This window comes from Melopsittacus undulatus, chromosome 10, assembly GCF_012275295.1.
Source record: "Melopsittacus undulatus isolate bMelUnd1 chromosome 10, bMelUnd1.mat.Z, whole genome shotgun sequence".
Classification (NCBI taxonomy): Eukaryota; Metazoa; Chordata; class Aves; order Psittaciformes; family Psittaculidae; genus Melopsittacus; species Melopsittacus undulatus.
This window is the reverse complement of record NC_047536.1, coordinates 2099709-2122958: the sequence shown is the minus strand read 5'-3', so window position 1 is coordinate 2122958 and position 23250 is coordinate 2099709. Positions and strand designations below refer to the sequence as shown.

The following is a 23250-nucleotide window of genomic DNA, read 5'->3' as shown; positions in this document are numbered from 1 at the left end:
GCAAAGGGCATTTCTGATCTAGAATGTGAGGGAAGCTGGGGCTAAAGTTTGGGGGTTTTTACTTGGGGCACAAGTAGCATGCACTAATTCCAGTGAAACTGCCATCAAAGTTGGTAAGATTTGGGGGTTTAATAAGTTTTGAATTAAAACTTGCATCATAATTTAGGCAAAAATATTGTCTTGTGTGAGCTAGATGGAAAAAAATGTTTCCACCCAAAAATAAGCTCTGAGGTAACATAAACACCTTTTACTCAAGCCTATCTGTATTTTATTTATGGCCCAGCTATCATTAGAATGACATTTATTGCCTTACACAGTACAAGGAGGCAGACTGCATCTTCTTGTTTTTTGTCTCTTGGTCATATGTATTTTAGTTTACTGCATTTCGTATACCGGAAGGACAAGCAGGTTTCAGTGAGCAAACCTATTAGTGTGTACTGAGAAGAAAAATGAGTGTTATTGATAGACTGCTGGCAATGTTTTATATGAAAATTACTATGATTTCTGCCTTTTTTTCCCTGAAAAGAAAAGAAAAAGAGACCCACAAAACAACCAACCATGATTAATTGTGTTCTGGTGGTAAAAGATTAATGACTCTAGATGGGGTTGCAGTATGAAGCTGAATGGCAGCAGCCCAAAACAAGCCGTTGTGCTTTGTGTATCTCTGCGAGCAATATGCTGAGCTAAACCTTCTCTTTATGGAGAAAATACAATAAAGATAACTTCATTTGCAGTCAAGTTTACCAGGGTATGAACGTTAAAGTCTTCAGTCACTTGTGACTCAAGCCACAAAATTTATAACCAGAACTGAAATTAGGACATACTTTTATCAGTGTTTTTTGATTGTGTCCATTATAGGAACAAGATAATTAGTAATATTCATATTTAAAGAAACTGGAAATTCAAATGCATAAATATCATTTAAAAAGGAAAATAGACTGCAGAAACAGAGCGGTATAAATCTGCACCCAATTTGCAATTGTTATTTTCTCCTGCTTTTATTAATAGGCTAGAGAAATTAATGTTATGTATGTGCAGGCATGCCTTGAACAATGGTACAGGCTATTGGATAAGGCAAACACCACCTGATATCATTTATGAAAGGTCATAGCTAAGAGGAATAAGAATGCAGAACACAGTACCTGGTGATGCTGAGAATAATATTGTGTGTGAGTTCTTATCTTGGGGGTCCTTTCCTTGAGGCATTAGGCTGTTTTTTCCTTGGTCTCCAGTTCTACGAGTATATCAAAACCACATGGAAAAGGCATAAACTTGACTTATGAAGGAGGAGAGCAGGGATTGTACCGCTTCAGAACAAAGATTTCAGCTGGATGAAAACTAATTCTATTCAAAAGCTCAATAGAGAAGATATCCTTGCCTCTAGAGTTTCCAGATGGCAATGAGATACGTTGAACTTGACTCACTGTCTGCTCACATGAGACAAGGAGCATCTAATAGTGTAGAAGAATCTTAGTTTGTAAATCAATCCAGAGAACAGACATCCTTGGCACCTGCTCTGCTCAAGTTGTCCCTTTGAATCACGGCTGATTCAGACTTGGCATTTAGCAGGAATTTTCCATGTTTCATTTTGAGGAATATGTTTCATCCCAGGATTTAACACAGCACGTCTCTGTGCAGAAAAGGCCATGAGGTATGAATCTTCATCATTCAAAGTCAGACTTTCGAGCAGTGCTTTATGTTACCCAGCGATGAGCCTGCACAATCCCACTGGGATGGCAATGCTTAGTAACTTGTCAGTGTCCTTGCTGGTTGTTGGATTGAGTTTTTACATCATTTGCTCATTGTATGAGAAAAGAGTTTTTATTTTAAGTCCTTCTGTAAATATGAATCCCTTTTCTCAAAGGGCTCTTGTTTCAGGATCCTGTTATTTTCATGTAGTTTGTTTAATACATTTCAAACAGTGGTCAGAGAGAAGTGTGGGGATGGAACTCAGTGAATATGAGGGGTTGGTTAAGGAAGTAATGTGAGGGATTCTATCCTGATCTGGTCTTTGACCTTAGGAAAGTGATGAGGATGAACAGAAACTGTCAGCTCTATGGGAATAGGGTTGCTCAGCCAGCACAGGAGTAGTTCAGCTTAGTTAAACTTAATACTTTGGAATCAGGAATAGGATCAGTTCTGAAGTTGTAAAGTTCTGAGGTTGTCCTGAAGCAATACTGCGTGTTTTCCACATTCAATAGGATTCTAGAATGGATCATAAAGGGGACTGTCAGTAAAGACCAAGCAGGAGAAAAAATCTGCTTGTTCAGTACATTAGCAGAAGGAAGCAATCATAGAACAGATAGGGTTGGAAAGGACCTTAAGATCATCCAGTTCCAACCCCCCTGCCATGGGCAGGGACACCTCACACTAAACCATGTCACCCAAGGCTCTGTCCAACCTGGCTTTGAACACCACCAGGGATGGAGCATTCACAACAAGGAAAGTGTTTTTTTATACAAGGATGGGAAAGAGGACTGGTTAGCAGGAATGGGGAAGAAAAGATGATGCTGGAAGCATCATCAGTTGGAAATGGTAGAGGAACATCAAGAAGATAATGTGAATGAGAATTCACATTCGATGAGACAATGAACATGAGCCGGCTTCAGTGTGTGCTTACAGCCCAGAAAGCAACCGTATCCTGGGCTGCATCAAAAGGAGCTTGACCAGCAGGTCAAAGGAGGTGATCCTGCCCCTCTGCTCTGCTCTTGTGAGACCTCACTTGGAGCATTGTGTGCAGTTCTGGTGTCCTCAACATAAAAAGGACATGGAACTGTTGGAACAATTCCAGAGGAGGCCACGAGGATGATCAGGGGACTGAAGCACCTCCTGTATGGAGACAGGCTGAGAAAGTTGGGGCTGTTCAGCCTGGGGAAGAGAAGGCTGCATGGAGACCTCATAGCAGCCTTCCAGTATCTGAAGGGGGCTACAGGGGTGCTGGAGAGGGACTATTCATTAGGGACTGTAGTGACAGGACAAGGGGTAATGGGTTGAAACTTAAACAGGGGAGGTTTAGATTGGATATAAGGAAGAAATTCTTTACTGTTAGGGTGCTGAGGCACTGGAATGGGTTGCCCAGGGAGGTTGTGAATGCTCCATCCCTGGCAGTGTTCAAGACCAGGTTGGATGAAGCCTTGGGTGATATGGTTTAGTGTGAGGTGTCCCTGCCCATGCAGGTGGTTTGGAACTGGATGATCTTAAGGTCCTTTCCAACCCTAACTATTCTATGATTCTAAGAGGACACATTCTGAGATGCACATGGGTTAAATAGAACTGTATTTGATCAATTGAATGAAAATTAAGCAAAACTAAGCAACACAGTAAAAAAAGAGACCAAATCTAGAAAACTTAATTCTGCATATTGTTGTTTCCCTCAGGTTTTATTCCAGCCCCATGGTGTCCTTTTAGATAGCATTCAGCAAGAATAACTTGCCTTCTTGTTTTACTTCATCATTGAGGCACTTCTCCCATATGCTCTTTCCTCCCTGAACCAAACAACTCAACCTTTACTGAGAATGATGCAGCAACATCTGCAAAGGTTATGGGTGGCCATAGGAAGGATATTCTGTGCAACAGGTAGATAAGGTATAGAATTCTTTTTAAAAGGAGAATTGGAATCATTATAGCATGAAATGAAGGAACAGCAGGGAAAGAAAGGGGCATGGTTTTGCCCGGGGCTGTGAGACAAGCAAAACTGTTGAATATACTATCAAATATGTTTAAGCCTCAGACTGCAATAGATACATTTCCTGTGGTTTTCTGCCTGCCATTTCATACGATGCATCAAAATAATAATAAACCTCCCCCTTGCTTAACTCTCCCCACAGCTATGGAATCAGAGACTAAAAACGTGTTTTCTTGAAAGAGAAATGGAACAGGCTGTGACTAATTCTCCCTGTTCTGTTTAGACAAGGGAAATACTGTCATTTTCAGTAGCAAGAGTAACATTCTGATGATCATTTTCTTTTTGGCTGCATCTGCCCACTGTGACAACTTAAGGATCCAATGGTACTTGCCAGCCTTAGGTCACTGGAGGCTCCCTTCCTGGTAGGAATAGGAGGAAAAGAACAACAAATATCTTCTGCCCAGTAGCATTTGATTAAGTTCTCTACACAGCAGCTTTGTTTTCTAAAGCAGCACTGGGCTTTAGGAGAAAGGGAGTTGAATCTATGAGCAGATTGTGTTGTCTCTGTGGTAGCTTATTGTCACTTCAAGAGTTGGCAGAATCCTTGATTGCTGTGTGACACTGTGTATGAAATAGCTTTTGCAGAGAGCTTGCCCTTGTGTTCAGCTGTGTATCTTTTGTTTTCCCTGTGGTATGTTTGTGCTTTTCAATATATTGTGTATTTCAAAAGTGATGAAAGTTCCACCTGCCCTTCCGACACAAACCATTCTTGGTAGGGATCAAAGAATATGCATATCTACAAGCATCATATCACAAAAGCTTTTTACCTTCTAATTCACAGAAATAAGAATCTTAGAAATATGGTTATTATTTAAAATACTGTGTAGTAAGCCTATCTGCTTCCTCTTGCATTGGCACATGTATGATATCTAACTGACTGTAATTAGTGACTTCAGTTCCAGATAGTGCTGTACAAATCGAACAGGGAATAAGAGGAGGAGGACAGTGAACCATCTGTCATCACGATTCTCTCCTTTTTGGACACTGCATCTTGTTAGCCCAAGCCAAATCAAAATCAGCCTCTGTGGTACATATGGACCCAGGGCTTGCATATTTAGGGCTAATGTTGTATCTCTTGTGTTATCATCCCCTATTACTACATAGTAATGTTGCTGCTTGTTCACCCATAATTCTTGAAGGCATTTGATAAAACCTCTTCCAACTAATTGCAGGTTTTGTACTAATTCTTTATGTATCTTTTCCGGTCTCTGCCTTCATCCATCTTCACCTTTCTTGTGTTACCTGCCTACTTTGGAACAGAGTTCCTATTACTTGTGATCACCTAAAATTTCCTTCTCTCTTCTATTGCTGCATTGTTTCAACCTCAGCAGTATAGAACTGCAGTGGACAGAGTGTTCCCAGTCAGGAAAACATAGGCTGCATATCAGGGCTTTTTCTCTGGTCCCAACAGTATTCTATGTGTTTCCTGGCCCCTGCACTCCCTGGGTTATCCCCTTCTCTGCTCTTATTGACATATAAACACTGTTCAAGCTCTTTGATCTCTCAAAATGAAGGGTGAAATAAATTGTTACTCCTCATCAGTGTCTAGAAGTCATGAATGACAAGTGAATTTAATCCAGATCTTTTGGCTGAAACACCCTCCAGTTGTCCCTGTAATTTGCCAGTCATTCTGGTGACAACTTTACAAATTCTTTCCAGTTTTAGTAAATAAATAGTCTTTGGTTTTGCCTGATCTCCAGCTGCTCTTGTCTGCCTGGTTCCAGTGCTGCAATGACACGTGCTCAGGCAATCATGATTCTGCCTGCCCTTAGCATGTTGGTCTGCAGCAGCCCCTGCCTGAGCAGGCACCAAGCCCTGGCAGCTTGGAGGTTTGTCCATGCAGGAGATGATGCATGGACACGTTAATGGGAAATCTCATAGAATCAACCAGGTTGGGAAAGACCTTTTAAGCTCATCCAGTCCCACCATTCCCCAGCACTGCCAAGGCCACCACTAACCCATGGCACTGAGGGCCTCATCTACATGGTGTGTGAGCATTTGCAGGGATGGTGACTCCAGCCCTGCCCTGGGCAGCCTGTTCCAATGCCTGAGCACCCTGTGGGGCAGGAATTGTTCCTAATATCCAGCCTAATCTTGTCTGGGGCCAAACTCCAGCACTTCTGCTCCACAGGGTTTTTGCTGGAGCAAAATGAAGGAAAGGGCCATGAAAAATTGCCTATGATCTGGAAAACTGGGAAGTTAACTGGATTCAGAGTTCTTTCCGTGGGGTTTTTCTGCGTGTTTTGGTTTTGGTTTATGCAGTAAAAGACTCAGCAAAAGTACCTTCAGAAACTCTGAATATAGCAAAACTGAGAATATGCATTTGTTGTGCATAAGAATAATTCTGTCTGAATGGAAGGCTGTTTAATAGCAACATATCACCTGCAGATTAAATCCTGGACTGAATTCATAATTATGAACCTGAAGTCTTCACCATACACTGTAACTGAATATATTTGAGATGTGGTTTGCATGACATGTTCCTGAAGTTGAAGTCATTAGAGAGCACAACATGACTGCTATGACTAATAATAATGGAGCTGAATTCCCTTGTCCTGTCAAAATGTTCCTGTTGCAGAAGTAATTTGGCTGTACTGTGTTCTGATTATAGCCTTCCCTTTAAATCTTTGATAGCAATTTAGATCTTTCTGTTAATATTTGCATCAGTTCCTCTAACTCTTCCCTAGCTGATGATGAGTAGGATAGTGAAGGTTTGCTGCACTATAGTAGGGGGAAAGTAGGCAGGATGGAAACTGTTTTAGTCAGGGAAGTATAAGCTTAACATAGAGCAGGTGAGTCTGTTTGGCAGAGAGTATGGTTCTTAATAAGAAAGCAAACTGACATGTCACAGTTAGAAAGTTTATTTTAAGGCTGTGTCTCATTTTGTTTTTAAGTAGGTGTAGTCTTCAGAAAAGCTAAACATCTGACCTGCTTTGTTACCAGCCAACATCCTCACTTACACTTGTAGTAAAGAGGCAATGAAAAGGAGAATGAACACTGAGTCACAGCTGCATTCAGATCACTTAGACCTCTAAATAACATAGTTGTCCTAGATTCCCCGTGTAGGCAGAGTACAGAGCTATACAGATTCCCCACTTGAGAGCTGAGTTGTCCTCTGGAGGTGTCCTCATTAGCTATGGCAGAAAGCTGAGTGGTTGCTCTTGTAACTCAGACACCTCAAAAACTAAAGTAGGGCAAAGTTTGTTCTCTCACTTGCCATGGGGTGTGTTGAGATGAAGCTGAGGAGCACTCACAGAGATGCAGAATTAGCACTTTTTTGTGTGTTATAGTGGTCACTTGAATAGGATAAAGAAAGTAATTGGAGAGGGCATTGGTATAAAGAGAGCTAATCAGCTAAAACCAGGGCAGGAGTGTTGGTGCCTGCAGTTGGACAGTAAATTTTCATGTGACTATTCCAAGACTGCTGCAGTCTCCTGAGGTGTTACAATTGATGGGACAGTTAAAAACAGGCTCCTAGATAGAAATCCTTAGCAAACTGCAGGTTTAGTGACTGATAAACCAGCAGCTGTTGGCTTCCCAAAGGTGAACTCGCGCCAAGGCCAAACTGTACTATGCTGCTCGGGTACAGTGTGCCTAAAAGGGTGGAGGTTTTCATGCAAACTGGCAGATATTTGGAGGTCTGCTCATTCCTTTTTCAATGTTTTTATTGCTTTGGAAACATTTATGCAGAATGATCTTATGTACATCCAAAGGATTATATATATACATATTAAAAATCATGTTCTCCCCTATTTGGTTTTTTTTTTAAATAAAAATAACAAAAACCAAACAAAAAAAAACCCAAAACAAAGCACAAAACCAAAAAAGGAGGCTCTGTTCCTGCACATGTTTTGCTATAGTCTGCAACAAGCAGAAAGGCCAGAATGTGCATGTGGATTATTTTACCTCTCTTGTATTCTGGGGACATAAATTAGGACCTTGGCAGCCTTTTCTTTGTGTGCTGGTACCTCTTGTTCGTTGGAGCTGCTGATTAGCTGAGGCAGTTGTTGTAAGTGGTGTTTAATTAGTGCAGCAGAGGAACAGAGACTTGTTCCAAATGTTCTCTGGGGGTTTCTCAGGAAGACACTTGCAGGGCTCTGACTACATTTGTTTCTAGTAGGACTGAAAGGGTTCATTGGCACTGAAATGAGTGAGTTTGTTACAGATATTCCACTTAATACTGTAAATAGATATATAATATCAAAGTCTTTAGAAGATACAAAATACTACTTGTCGCTGCTTAACAGAGTAATGTGAATGAATTTCTCTGAAGAGCCCATGCCAGAATTGCTGCATTATCAAACCAGTGTAGAAACACGAGATTCTGCACCGTCCTTTGCTCGAGTCATACAGAATTACTGGCAGGAATACTAGTTATAGGTTTAATTTGTAAATAAATGAGGAGTGGATTCCAGGGTTGTGCATCCTTTGGATGAATCATAGAGGGAAATTAATGGTTCTTTGTTCCATGTTGCATGAGTCACAAGAGAAAATGTATAATCTCATTTTTGTCTCAGGACTCTGGCTAGTTTGGCAGCTTGTGGGGGATGAAGGTCTGTTGTGCTAGGTTCACCTAAAAAGCTGCTTTATCTGCTTCCTTAGATTGTAAAGGTCAACAGTAAATCCAACTGTCTTACTTCTATTGCTGTATGCAAACCCACAGTATGAGGTGACCAAGTTAACACTGTACTTATTTTCTGGAGTTCCCAAGTAACTGTATGTTGCCTTTCTGCATAATAACACTGGTTCATAGAAGAATGGTGAAGCAGAGCCCCTTGCTGTATTATCTGTCATCTCTACTCAAGTACTCACATTGTTCTCCATGTAGGAATGAATAATATGCTTAATGCTGACTCCGTTCTTTGGGCAATGCAAACCTCTTACTAAGGAAAGTGGTATTTGTTTAAAGAGCACAAGCACTGACCTTCAGTGAAGTCCAGCAGAATGTTCTGAGCAGTTGCAGAGGACAAGCACTTCCTCCCTCATTCGTGAAGGCTGCAAGAACATTGGAGATGTGACTTTCAAAAGCACCCTCCACTGGCATAGCTCTGCAGACATTAAAGTCAATGGGCGTTTCATTTCAGTGGGAGCAGTCAAGCCAAAACCTAATGCTCTACTTTCCAGGTCAAAGTTGCAGGAATGAGTTGCAAGAAGTAAAGCTGTTTGAAACAATCCAGGATTCAGAAAAAGAATGATACATCATCAGCAAATGATGTACAAAGCATAACTTATTATCCCAATGAACACAATACCAAAATGCTCCTGGTTGCCTTCATAACTCTGTAGTACCATATGTGTGCTACCTTACTGTGAAGTGGAGTCAAAAAAAAGCAAAGCAGTGGTAATTACAGATTGTCAGTGTAAGTGCTACCAGTCTGAGAGGCCACCGGGAGCTGAAATCAGCCTCAAAAGGAGCTTGGGGAGCATTTAATGCCAGAGCTTGGCCATCAGCTCAGAATCTCCTTTAATATGTGCTGCGGTATGTCTGAGATTGCACTCAAATAAATGGAGCAAACCAAACCAGCACTTACATTGAAAGGAGACACCAGGAGAGAATAAGTAGCTAATAAAGAGCAGAATAGATTGGGCACTCAATATGTGGTGAAAGTCGCACATCCTTCCTGGAAGGAGCTGTTTGCAGTCCTTTGGTAGCATTTTCTGTTGTATTAGTTCTGTCTCTGAATTCGCCTGGGCTCTGTTCCTGTACACTAACCCCAATTGTGCTCCAGGGTGTTCCTGCAGTTAGAGCATAAAGGATGACCTCTTGTATCCAGCACCTTTTTGCATGGGTGGAGTGGAGAGCAGCTCTCCGTGAACCTTCAGCTTGTGCTTCTCCATGCTGCTTCCTCTCAACGCTCTTCTCTCTTTGGCGCTGCCTAACTCTGACTCTGGCTGTTCATGGGGTTTTCCTTTGTGCTTGATCTAACCATGTGGTAGAACAATCAAAATGGAACATGGTTCTGTCAAGCACCATGGAAGGCTGCATACTCCCTGCCGCATGGCATGCTCGGATACTTCTGCTGTTTTCAGAAGCATCAAAAGGTGAGAGATTCCCCTTTCCTCACAGGAAAACTGCAACAGGTGAAGAGTTGCTTGACCAGGCTCCCTGGCACTGCAGGGGGGAGCTCTAGTGATGTTTGGGACAGACTTTCCGGAGGGCTTGCATGCAGAATAACCATTTCTAAATACTTAATCTGTTTAATTGCTCTTAGAATGAAGACGTTAGGCAGCCTGTTGGTTAATATGAATCAAGGGTGATTCCAGACATACCTGCAGAGCTGACAAATGATTCTTGTCTTCTTACCTTATAAATAACATATGCTACATGTCTCTATTTGAGCTGTCCAGTGAATCCTTCTAGTTGAGGTATGCTTTGGATGCCATTTCTGTAACAAGCTACTTAATGTAACTGTGGATCTCAGCTGAGCAATCCTAATGTGCTGGAATTTCATTCTGAAGAAGTATATGGGAGCAGAACTTCAGAAGAGTCTACAGAGCATTGGCTTTTCTCTCTTAAAATTATGTGGATACCATGGCCTGTCTGAAAACAGTCTTATCCAGCAGTTACATAGCACACAGGTGAGCCAGCATGTGCAAATGGGCCATTTTAGCTTTGACAGCTTAGATTAGGTCTTTAACATACTTGTGCCTAACTTTCCCCTTTGTAAAGTAGAGATAATGACACCTGTTCATAAAGGACTTTGAGAGCCTCATACAGGAATTTTCTTATACAGAAATGGTGCCTCATCTGACAGGTTTGTTACAAATCTGTTGTGGAGCCATCAGAAGGAAGACATCTGAGATTCTTAGATTTAATCTGTGATTACTGATAAGAGTTAATAATAGTGATGTGAAACTATGACAACTTACCTCCTTTTTTCCCTGAGAACCCATGAGAATTGTGATCTCCTGGTTACATGAAGAAATGAGTGTAAGGATTCCTGGATTTTTGTCCAGGTTTTGGCCCAAGTGATCTCAGTGATTATATTTTTGGTGCCAAATTTGAGGCAGATGGATCCATCTTTTCTAGGATGAATATATTCAAGCCCCTGTTGAGACAGCTTGATTTCTTCCAGAACAGATTATCCAGCACTCCTTTTATGTCCTTTGGGCAAACCTAAGTTATAAAAACAACTTATCATAGAATCATAGAATAGTTAGGGTTGGAAAGGACCTTAAGATCATCCAGTTCCAACCCCCCTGACATGGGCAGGGACACCTCACACTAAACTTATTTTGCTGAACAGTGCCTAGAAAGAAGAATAGGACCAAAAGGTGTTTGTTTCTGCTGTTTAATTTCTCCATGTGGGTATTAGAAAAGCACCTAAAATTGGAAATGTGCTGTTTTGTAGAATGATGTGTGCTTGGTTTACGATGCTGAGGATCTGCAATGCCCTGGTACCCGACAGTGGTTTGTCATGGGTTCAGCTCTAACAGTTATTTTACTCCTTCTTACCAGCTGGGCTTAAACCACGACATGATGTCACATAGGTTGTGAAATGAAAATGTTATCAAGAGTAGCTAGCAATTCAAGTAAATGCAGTTGTCCTCTATTAAACACAGGCCTTGCTGTTGCCTTGGCCACTTGTTTTACAGCAAACAATTCTTTCTAATTTTGGAAATGACCAGAAACTTCCAGACCATATTCCATCCTGCATCTCTTTTCCATGGGTTTCCACAGGTGATTCTGTAGTGTGTAAGAAGTACTACATACCTGGGATGGTTAACTGCACTTCCTCAATCCAGTCATGTTCAGAGCCCTGCAGCAGTACACCGGTAAAGCCCTATGTGTAGAAATGAATATACACACTTAAATAGCTCTGCAAACAGATGGCTGAATTTCACATTACTACCCCAGATGGGAATATCTTAATAAAGCAGCCACCTGCCCAAGTAATCTCAAGGCTCAGGTCAAATAGTAAATTTTATCTAGTCTTTGGCAGGTGATTCCTGCTGTCTCACAGGCTAACAGATGACTACTTGCTGAGCATATATATGCTATTGATTACTTCAGACTCAGTGCCTACCTGGGTAACTGTTACTTAGATCGACTTCTTACAGCTGATGTAGTGTGGAAAGTCGTATGGCTTCAGGAGAGTGAAGCTGCTAAGTCAAAATGTGATAAATGTTCTTTACCCAAAAGCTTGAGAGAAAACCAAGACCTGATTCTCACCTTCTAATATTATATACCCCTTTTTTTGTCTTTCATGAAGTGTTCCACTTACCCAACCTTCTTTTGCTGCCATAGGAAGATGAATCCTGTATCCACCCAGTAGGCAAAAAATGATACTGAATAAATACTTACCTTGTGCAACTTCATGGTGTTTGTGGTTATTCCTTCCAGGAAAACGTTGACAGTAAAGGTTAGAAGTGTTTCTTCAAGGGTTGATTTGTGGATTTCCAAGACACTGTCTGATCACTGAAAAGTTGTGGTGGGTTGTTCAAGGTATACTGTATCTGTGGCAGTTTAATCAGCTCTGGTCCTGGCACCTGGTCAGCTTCAGCATTATTTCCAAGGAATCATAAACAACCAAAGGTACTGTCTCATAGACCTGGAAAAGAAGAGCTGTGTACTCTTGTAGCCAAGCCGTAATATACCTGATATTTTAACCAAGCCTGGGTTTCTGAGGACTGGAAATCAGATGGGGATTTTGAAAGTTTAAACGATGGTGCTGTGGGGAAAGGCTTAGACTGTATTTTTTAACACTTTCAAATGCCCAGTAATCCTAATATTTAAGTGCTGTGCTGTCAACCTGTAAAACAATAGTGAAGTCTGACTTTAGACTTTACAAAGTTAGAATTTACGATCAGCACGATTACTTGCAACGTACTTGGCACCACAGAAGGTAATGTCCAAAGCTGTATGTGATGTTTCTGTTAATCTAGTTCAGAGTTACAAAGCTAAACTGGAGTATATCTGTGGAATCACAGTGTTAGAGTGCCTGCAGAACTGCTCGCTTTCAGTTCATCAGCCTGTGGAGGTAATGTGCAACATGAATTAAAATAATAGTGGGTTTAGGTGACTTATTCTTTCTTACAGAAAACAGAATGTGGTCACCAAATGAGCAGGGGTATATCTATCAGTCTCGGAAGGGGAAGCAGGTGCTGAATGTCATCAAGTCTCTAAAAGCAAATTTCATCTCAGGTTTAAGTCTTTATTGATGTTTTCAGGTTCTTGGAAACGGAACCTGCTCACGTCATTCCTGAGAAGGCCTTGCAATTGACTTTTAATACTGTGGAAAAGTTAAAGACTACTTCTTGGTAGTTACAATTGTTGGGAATGTCACTGGTTCCTGAGACAATTCTGGTACTTCCATTATGAAATATGAAGTGAGTGGGCAAGTGTTGCATGGTAGGGGCTTGGCAACGCTTTGCTTACATACACATTTATTAATGCTCCTGGTTCCTTGAAGCACAGAGATCGGATTTCCAACCTGCTGTTATTAAAAGAGAAAAACCAAACCTGGAAGGGACGGATTAGTTCACTGGGCTTAATTGGAAAAGCATTTCATTAGAACGGGTCAAAAACCTATTCAGAGAGGTCTGGCAATCATGGTATAATGGTACATTAGGGAGTGCTTCTCACTAAGTATGGTCTACCCTTTCCTTAATTAAAATGAAAATGATTTAAACTGCTATTACTTTCCTTTGCTGTTTGTTTAACATAGTTAATAAAGGTATCTAATTGTTGGAAAATTGACAAGGTTCTCTCATAAAAGATTGCTTTCAAACATAACTCCAAGAGCTGAGCTCTGAGAATTTGGGGCTTTTTAATGACACCCATAAAAATCCTTTGTCATTTGAGTGTGCCAAGGTAGCTCCTGCTTTCATAACATCCCTTTTCCTTGTTGCTGGACTAAACGGGGGAAAAGTGACTTTGCTGGAATGTACCTTAACAGGTAGGTTTGTTAGACAAGGAATGGATGTGTCAAGGGAAGAGTGAAAAACCAGAGGCCAGTCTTGGAGTTAACTTGAAAGATTGCTGAACAAAGCTCTTTGGCAAGTATTAAAATAGCATGCAGGAGCTGTGAGCTGACAAGAGGTGGTGCTGAGAATGGGTTCCATGAAACCTTTGCTTGCTGCACTTGTCAGAGCTGTTTGCTGGAATGTGTTTTTCTTTCATTGCAGGGTCAGAGGATTACAGAAGTAAATTCACTGGGAAGTGTTTCATGGACCTTGTCTGTCCCGAGAAGTGTCGCTGCGAGGGAACCATTGTAGACTGCTCTAACCAAAAACTCACCCGATTACCCAGTCACCTTCCTGAATATACTACTGATCTGTAAGTGCTTGCTCTCCATGCTGTGCTCAGCAGGGCATGCTGGGTTTCCTGCTTTTTAAAGGCTATAAAAGGGAGTCGGAGCAGTTCAAGAAGGCACCTTCTACTTTAAACCCTGTGTGAAAAAGGGGAAGTTAGTTTATTTCAAAGGAGCGCCACAACTCCCTTATTTCCTTAGTTCATGCCAACTGTGGGGATGAGAAAAGAGCCATGGCCTGTTCATCAGCTGCCTGTGTGAGTCTTCTGGAAGTGCTGCCCTGTTATGTGGCCCAAGCTGTCTGACTCCATTCTGCCTTTGAGCCCTTTGGCTTTGCATGTGGTCATTTTTACTTAAGAAATGGATTAACCCTTTTGAGTTAAATCTGTGATCAGGAACTCTCCATCTCAACAGTGCATACTGCTTGGGTGAAGTGGCTCTCACTGAAACCAATGTGCTATTAAGCTATAAGTGATTTTATGAAATGTATTCACTTTTAGAGATACTTCAGATTTATAATGCTAAAGACATATAAGAATACGTATTTATTACTTAGTAGCTGAAGAATCTGTCTCCTTGCTATGTTAGTGTCCCTTTCAAACTCTGTTCTCTTTTTGTGTTTGTATTCTTATTATACTTCTGTTTAAACCCTCATAGAAATTGTTGATCTGAAGAGAAAAATGTGAGAGACTACCAGAAACACAGGGAAGTCTCTGCATAGAAAAATGGAGCTACATGTAATCAGAGAAGAATTTTGCATGTGAAGTGCAAGCCAGTGGCCTTTGCACTGGTTTTGAAGACAGCAGACTTTGATGGGAAAGAACCTGAAATCAGATCCCTTCTGTTTACACAGGCCACATCTCCAATTGCATGTCTTCTGTAGCAGAATGAATGAGGGAGATCTAGTCACGCAAACAAGGCTGTGTAATGGTTAAGGTTAATAATCCCTTATCGTGTGCCTTGGAAGAAGGAGGCATTCTGACACTGTCCTTTGGCATTACACTCTTAAAGGCATCTGAGGCTTTTACTATAGAAACTCTTCTATGTTCCCTTTCCTTCAAAGCCAAACTCTTTTCACTCTGGCAGTCTGAGAGAGATGGCAGATAGTATCTTACTTAACAAAGGTCATAGTTCTCTGTGTGTCAGCCCTGTATGTCACAGAGATGTATCTATAGGCATCTGTGAAGTACTAAATGTCTCTTTGTTTGTTCCTATCAGGCGTCTGAATGACAATGATATTTCTGTTTTGGAAGCCATCGGGCTCTTCAAGAAACTGCCCAACCTCAGAAAAATGTAAGTTTGAGTCACTTGTTACAACACACATTGCCTTGGATGGTAAGGAAGGGGGGAGGGATGATGTTTGTTAGAATTTAGTACTGCAGTAGCATCAATCACTTCTTAAATGTGAATTGAAGGGAACTGAGTGAGTTGCCTGTTAGGTGGACAGGCCCAGGTAAACCACAGTGACACACGAAGATCCCTAGGCTGTCATCTCACTATTCTTTAGACTACATTTGTTAGTCTTTGACTGCTGGAGACTGGAGGGAATTCTGTCCCAGAATACATTCAGATTTGTGCTTATTGTTAGAGATGGCTACAGAATTTAGCATTTTGGTTTTGTCTTCTGACTATTGTGTGACTCCAACTAGTCTGATTGCTTCATATAGTCAAAGGAAAGTAATATTACAAGCTGCAGATAATGGCAGCTTCTTTTGATCATTGTTGTTTTAGAAAGGAGACTCATTTAGCTAATTTAGAAATCAGTCATTCAAATATGATTCTGTTAACAGCCTGAGTCTTGGCAATGTCTATATTTAATAAGAGCTGTGTTTTGGAAAGAGGATAATATGTTAGATGCCTCCTGATAGTCTTCCAAATGGTTCTTTTCGAAGTTATTTAAAGTTTTAACCCTATGGCCCCATTGCTAATTTCTCATCTAACTGTTTGGTTTAGTAAGATTTTATTGCTCAAGTCAAGGTAATTTAGGGAAACCAACCACCCAGGCTTTTTCTGCTGCATTCATTTCACGTGGTTACTACCATCTGGCGCTCCCTTGCCACTGGAATCCGTGTAAGATCTATGGGGCTTTGGAGACTACTGTAGTGGGATGCTGATGTCAGTTTTCTGCAGGAGCTTCATATGCAGCACTGCAGGTTTGGAAGTGGGGGTTGTATTTGTGCAAGTGCAGGCTGCCAGGCTTGGGGAATTAATCATATACACCAGCTTCAGAGCTTATGAATGATCTATAAGTTGTAGCTATGGTGCACTTAGAAAAAGCTGTTGACATTGTTGAAGTGCTGTTTTGTCTATGTAAGTAGATAGTCAGTGGGCATGAAAAATGTGTGATATACAGAAGTACACACAAATTGGAAAGCATCTGTCCTCATGAAACCTTCAGGATTTAGGTTTGGAAAATTGGAGAGGTGTAAGGGAGATACCAGTGAATGAGATTGCCACTGCTGATGGTCCCAATGCAGCAACTCCCTGCATGTGGCAGGAATGCAATGCATGCGCTCTTCATTGAGCTGCTGTTAATGAGGAAGAATAGTGATCAAACCCTCATTATCATAGAATATAAAATCATAGAATGGCTTATGTCGGGAAGGACCTTGAGATCATCCAGTTCCAACCCCTGCCACAGGCAGGGACACTTTCCATTAGAGCAGCTTGCTCCAAGCCCCTGTGTCCAACCTGGCCTTGAGCACTGCCCTCACAGGGAAGAGTTCCTTCCTTATATCTAGCCTAAACACATCACCCCTTGTCCTACTGCTACAGTATCTCTGTCCTGAGAGACCTCAGGAGGTGTCATCTGAAGAAGAATCTGGAGTGAAAAAAAATCTCTGGAAAATTAGCTCCTGAAATACAAATTTTCCAAAGAAGTGTGTCCTATAGTCTTCTGGATGTGGCAGGAATCTTAAAGACTAAGAATTCAGCCAAATCCTAACACATCTTCACAATGAAGACACATCCTTTGAGTTAAACACCTACATGGTAGTTATGAAGTAACACGTTTGAAATCAGAATGTGAGTGCTTTGGTCTTTCCACAAAAAGGGTTTTGCGATATGGGAACAATGGTATTTTGGTCAGTTTCATTTGCTGGTGAACTTCCTTCATTTAAAAAGAAAATAAGAAAAGAAAAGTAAAACTAAGAAGTGTCCACCTCTAAACACAAGAAGGACCTCAACTGGCAGCTCATTCTCTTGAATACTGCAGATGTTGTAAAGTAAATATGTACAAACAAAAAGGAAGGGGCAGACCACCTTTGCAAGAGATGGTGCTGACAACACTGCCTCTAGTGTATAATGAGGTTTTGGGGTGTAATTTGTCTGAAAATATTCCTCCTAAACTGAACCTTATTGTATGATGTGTCTGCCCAGGTTTTAATACATTTTAATGTAAATCAAAATGGGATTCTTGATATAGAAATGTAAAGGTCACAGACCCATAATGCAGAGTTATGCCACATGTTATTTAGGATTTAAATTGCTAAGATTCCTTGGCTGATTTTTAAAAGGTTAATATGTCTGCAGATGCCTTTTAAAACACAAACCCCAACACCTCGACTTCAATAATTAGCTGCAAAATCCCATTTACATGCTGCTGGTTTATAACCTACGTTTTAATCCATCCTTATATTTGATGCTTTTTACAGTAGAATACAAAGGTGATGTGCATTCCTGTAGACAGATCTAACCCAGACCAGAAGTAATTTACTGGGTTCTCCAGTGGATCTTCCAGACTGCCTTGAACAGTGTCGTTTTCACTGCTTTCTTACCATATTGCCTAACCTGATCTCACAAGTGCAAAGGGATGACTTGTCTCTACAGCTTAACTCACATTGCAGTGACTTCCAGGCTCCAAGAGCTGTATTGCCAACATTTTGCAGAGCAGTTTAAAGGAGCAGTTTGAGTCTGCTTGAAGTGCAGGAAAGTTCAACCATGCCAAGCGCAAGGTCCTGCACCTGGGTCAGAGCAATCCCAGGCACAGCTACAGGTTGGGCAGAGAAGAGATTCAGAGCAGCCCAAGGAGAAGGACTTGGGGGTGTTGGTCAATGAGAAAATGAACATGATCCAGCTTCAGTGTGTGCTCACAGCCCAGAAAGCAACCGTATCCTGGGCTGCATCAAAAGGAGCGTGACCAGCAGGTCGAAGGAGGTGATCCTGCCCCTCTACTCTGCTCTCGTGAGACCTCACTTGGAGCATTGTGTGCAGTTCTGGTGTCCTCAACATCAAAAGGACATGGAACTGTTGGAACAAGTCCAGAGGAGGCCACGAGGATGATCAGGGACTGGAGCACCTCCTGTATGAAGACAGGCTGAGAAAGTTGGGGCTGTTCAGCCTGGAGAAGAGAAGGCTGCGTGGAGACCTCATAGCAGCTTCCAGTGTCTGACCTTGGCAGTGAGACCTTGGCTTCCATTGGCAGTGAGACCCATGGTCTTCTGGCCATGGCAAACAGGTTTAGGCTCCAAACCCTCCTGGGTACCTAACTCAGTGGGAGCACAGATACAGTTGCTTGGTGACATGGAATACTGACCCATCGGGACAGGCTGCAGCTCCAGATGTCAGCTCCAGAGCGTGCCCACTCCCTGTTGCCTGTACCAGATCAGTGGGACTGGCCATTCGCATTGAGGTCCCAGCAGCTGTTTCTGGACTTAAAAATGGCAATGAGCTCACATTCAAACAAGAAGGTGATACCTTCAAACATGAAAGGGACGTTTAACAGTTCATTCTGTTACCTCTTGCCAAAGTCGCAAAGTGAACATAAAGTGTGGTCTTACATTAGGAAGTGTCAGGCTGTCTTGGCAATAGCTGGTATTGCCAAACTCACCTCTAGTGTATCATTGCTTTTGGAGGCTTAATTTGTCTGTCAATACTTCTCCTACATTGAACTTCATGGAGTGTCAGCCCAGGATTTAACACATTTCACATGCAAAATAAAATTGAATCATGACAGAGTTTGCAGTCTAGCAGTCAGTTCCAAATACAGCATCTCAAGTTTCCTGGGGAGGTAAAAGTAGTTTGTGTCCTTGGAAACAGCTGTTACTTGCTGTTCCTTCCCCTAAGCATGAATTTTGCCATGGCAATGGAGGTTGCACTCATCTGTCACTTGTTCTACAGAACAGAGTTTATTTTCTGGAAACTATATTGTAGAGAGCATGACCAGCAGGTTGAAGGAGGTGATCCTGCCCCTTTGCTCTCATTAGACCCTACTTGGAACACTGGTGTGCAGTGCTGGTGTCCTCAGCATAAGGGCATGGAGCTGTTGGAGCAAGTCCAGAGGCCACAAGGATGCTCAGGGGCTGGAGCAGCTCCTGTATGGAGACAGGCTGAGAAAGTTGGGGCTGTTCAGCCTGGAGAAGAGAAGGCTGCATGGAGACCTCAGAGCAGCTTCCATTGCCTGAAGGGGGATGAACTGGATGAACTTTATGGTCCCTTCCAACACAAACCAGTCTGGGATTCCATGATTTGGGCTGATCATGTGCCGCATCTTTTTCCCCAGTGAGGCCATCTGTCTGCTCTGTGGGATGAATGTAGGAGTGTCACTGGATGTACTTCACTGTCTGCCTGTAGTACTTAAGACTTTCAGTGCCATTCTGTGTCTAAGAACAGCTTGCTCTGGTGGTGGCTCTTGGAGGAGGGTAGCAATAGATAACATGCTGGAATGTAAAAACTGAGCCAGCATGTCCAGTAGCATGAATGATTCTGTTAAGTCTGACTAGAATCCAGCTTGTTCTGTGTTGAAGTTATAAGGTCCACAGAAATAATGCTCTTATAAACTGTGGCCATATAGTAAGTAAAATCTGACTGGAAAGTGAGCTGTGTGAGCAATGTCACTTTGATACCTCCTTGGATCTGTTCATTTCTTATTCACAGCCCCACATAAAGTAAACCCAAGCTTCTTTTGACCTCTTACCCAAAAGAAAAGTCTGGAAATAGGATTAAACATTATCACCAGGGTAAATCAGAGAGTTTTTATGGAAACAATAACCTTTCTCGAGTGACCAGGTTGCTATAGGTTCCCATCTGGGCCCTGCCATTGGGCATAGGTATCGTGGGAAATCCTCAAGATCCATTTTCTTTTTCATTGTCTTCCAGTATGTCAAGAATCCCTTACAGAAGCTGAGCATGGCAAGAGGATGGGCTTTTTATAATGGGGCTTTGCTGTAAAGGCTCTGAAGTGTTTTTCTGATTAGAAACAATTAGGTAAATACCTTATCAAGTGCCAAAGTTGTTTAGTGCTGGGAAGGACGATGTAGAGCTCTCCTGAGCTGCAAAGCAGGCCTCAGTTTCAGTGCCTTCGTCTTTCAAGGATTGTATCATCTTATTTTTGCTGGCAGCTGTAGACTGAAGAGTATGTAATTCCTCATGTTTGTTACTCAAGTAGGGCAGGATTCCAGGAGGACACATATAGAATTTTCTGTAGTAAATGAGAGCTGTCCTCCACCTTTTCTTTGTTGTTATTGCATTCCATTATGGGAAGCTTTAATTCAGGAAGACAAATAAAGAAATCCAGGTTGGCAGAGCATCTGTTTTGACAATCATATAATCATGGAATAGTTTGGGTTGGAAAGGATCTTAAGATCATCCAGTTCCAACCCCCTTGCCATGGGCAGGGACACCTCACACTAAACCATATCACCCAAGGCTTCATCCAACCTGGCCTTGAACACTGCCAGGGATGGAGCATTCACAACCTCTCTGGGCAACCCATTCCAGTGCCTCAGCACCCTAACAGTAAAGAATTTCTTCCTTATATCCAGTATAAACCTCTGCTGTTTAAGTTTCAACCCATTATCCTTGGTCCTATCACTACACTCCCTAATGAATAGTCCATCCCCAGCATCCTTATAGGCCCCCTTCAGATACTGGAAGCTGCTATGAGGTCTCCACACAGCTTCTCTTCTCCAGGCTGAACAGCCCCAACTTTCTCAGCCTGTCTCCATACAGGAGGTGCTCCAGTCCCTGATCATCCTCGTGGCCTCCTCTGGACTTGTTCCAACAGTTCCATGTCCTTTTCATGTTGAGGACACCAAAACTGCACACAATGCTCCAGGTGAGGTCAATCATAGAATCCCAGATTGATTTGAGTTGGAAGGAACCTTAAAGCTCATCCAGTTTCACCCTCTGCCCCAGGTAGGGACACCTTCCACTAAAGCAGGTTGCTCCAAGCCCCATCCAACGTGGCCTCCTTTGCCTATTTATTACTGTAAAGCTTGTCTCTTCTCTGCCTTGCAACTTGCAAGTTTCACCATAGCATTTGATCTTGGATTGTCAAATCTTTTCCATGGGAAAGGTGCATAAAACTGACTTCTCCTAACACCGCTAGCATATATTTGGATAGCTTTGTGTTGTTGAAATGATCCGACAGTATTAACTCAACTGAGTGAACTTGCCTATCTACAGGAGTTCTTTGGCAGCAATTAAAATTCAGATGGTTTGGATTGTATGAATGTGCCAATTTCTTTACAAATTATGGCCAGCCTTTTTTCTCCAGTATTTGCTCTTTCTTTTGCTTTGAATAATCCATTAAAATTGCACCCAAGTGACTAAATATCTTTTAGACATTAAAAATATTAATAGGACTTGGTAAGTGCAAATATGTCAGTTTGCAGACTGTGAACTGAAAGTCAAAGTCTTTGTGCATTGTAGTAACTCACCCTCCCCCCCCAAGCATTTATTTATTTGTTCATGTATTTCTGTGCAAATATGCATCATGACATGATCATTACCAGGGAAGGGATCACTGGGAGCATTTCTTTATGCCAGTATTCAAAGGAGATGCTGAGCTATAAGCTTTTCCACTAGAGGAATAGCTGAGGCCCAAAATTAAATGCATATGTCAGAATATCCTTCCTTGACTAGCTTTGACATTGAACATAAACTCTTCAAGTGAGTGTTAGCACAAAGTACTGAACTTCTGGAAAGCAGAATCTGCATGTAAGTATTTCTAGATTTTTAATGTTATTTTTGGCTTATAGCTGGCATACTCCTATTCTTTCTGATCACAGAATGCACAAGAGGTGATGGGCCACATGCTATAGGGCCCACTATCTGACAGTTGTTCTGCAGACATGAACCAGCGTTCTCAAATTTCCCACATGAAACACGGCTCCAAGACTTGGCTTTCTTTTATTAAGTGATGACTTCTGCAAAGAGCAAACCCCACATATCTCTATCTGAGGCCAAGCTGTGCTGTTCCCATGTCTTCTGTCAGCTTTTATCCCAACAAGATTGCCCTGTTCTTCTGAGAAGAGTGGCCCAGGTGTTAATCTGATACCTTGTCATTTGTTTATATCACCTGGACTTGGAGTATCAAACTACTACTCACGCTGCATGTCTACTGGGGTCATGTATGGAATAATGTGCTATTCACTATGAGTAATAATGTTGGAATTTGGCATCTTCTTGGGAGCAAAATCCTGTCTTTTACTTTCTCTTTTTTTTGTTAGAGGCAGTAAAATGAAGAATAGTGTTTCCTATCATGAACCTAAACATATAGGTTCATTCATCATAATCTATACAGGGCATCATAGGAGATGCTTAAAGGACTGAAGCCCAAGGTTTTAATGTGCTTAAGGACTTTTATAGGAGTGTTTTAAATAATTAAAAGCCATTTATTTTAATGCATCTCCGATGGTGTTTTGTCATTCAGAAGTTGTCTGTTCACTGGGTTTTGCACAGAGATGAAATATTCAAAAGAGTAATTTTGCATTTCATCAGGAGTTCATTTGACTTTGTAGACTGAAGTTTTCCCAGGCTGATCTGTGAGCAAACATCCTGGGACTCTATAGGCAGAGTAAATATTTAGAAGATAATGCTGTATACTGCAGAAGCTGTAAATTCAGTCCTACTCATTTCGTTTTGAGAGGTGCCTGAGAGTTCATGAGTGCAACTATTAGGATTTACATCAGGTACATGCAGTCACACAGGTTTGTATGTTACTCCTGTGCCAAGTTTAAGAAGAGCAAAGGTCTTAGTACGCAAAATAAAAGTGGGCCTTATTTCAATGTGTGACACTATTTCCATGGTATTAACATTATATGATTCTTGCTGGGTGAGCCCCCAGTCCCAAGCGTGATCCGTAACTTCATGGACATAAATCAGCTGTTGGAAAACCCCACTTATTGTATCCCTGAGACATTTATAAGCAAGAATGACATGAGGTCTAAAAGCTGGTAATACTATTAATTTAAAGACTCTTGATATATCTGATATTACTGTGGTCTTGAAGAGTGAAGGCAAACTATGTGTAAGTACAGTAGGTACACTTTTGAACTTCTGTATGTTCCTCTTGCTGAAAGAATGTCTCTA

At 41.6% G+C, this 23250-nt stretch overlaps 1 protein-coding gene across 2 annotated transcripts in view; it reads left to right on the top strand.

The window, feature by feature from the left end:
* Window positions 1–23250, top strand: part of SLIT3 (slit guidance ligand 3) — a 499607-nt gene that overhangs the window by 367684 nt on the left and 108673 nt on the right. For both annotated transcript variants that reach the window (XM_034066703.1, XM_034066702.1), the window contains exons 16-17: window positions 13814–13964; window positions 15157–15231. In XM_034066703.1, the coding sequence (XP_033922594.1) occupies window positions 13814–13964; window positions 15157–15231 (226 nt within the window). The remainder of the gene's footprint in view (window positions 1–13813; window positions 13965–15156; window positions 15232–23250) is intronic.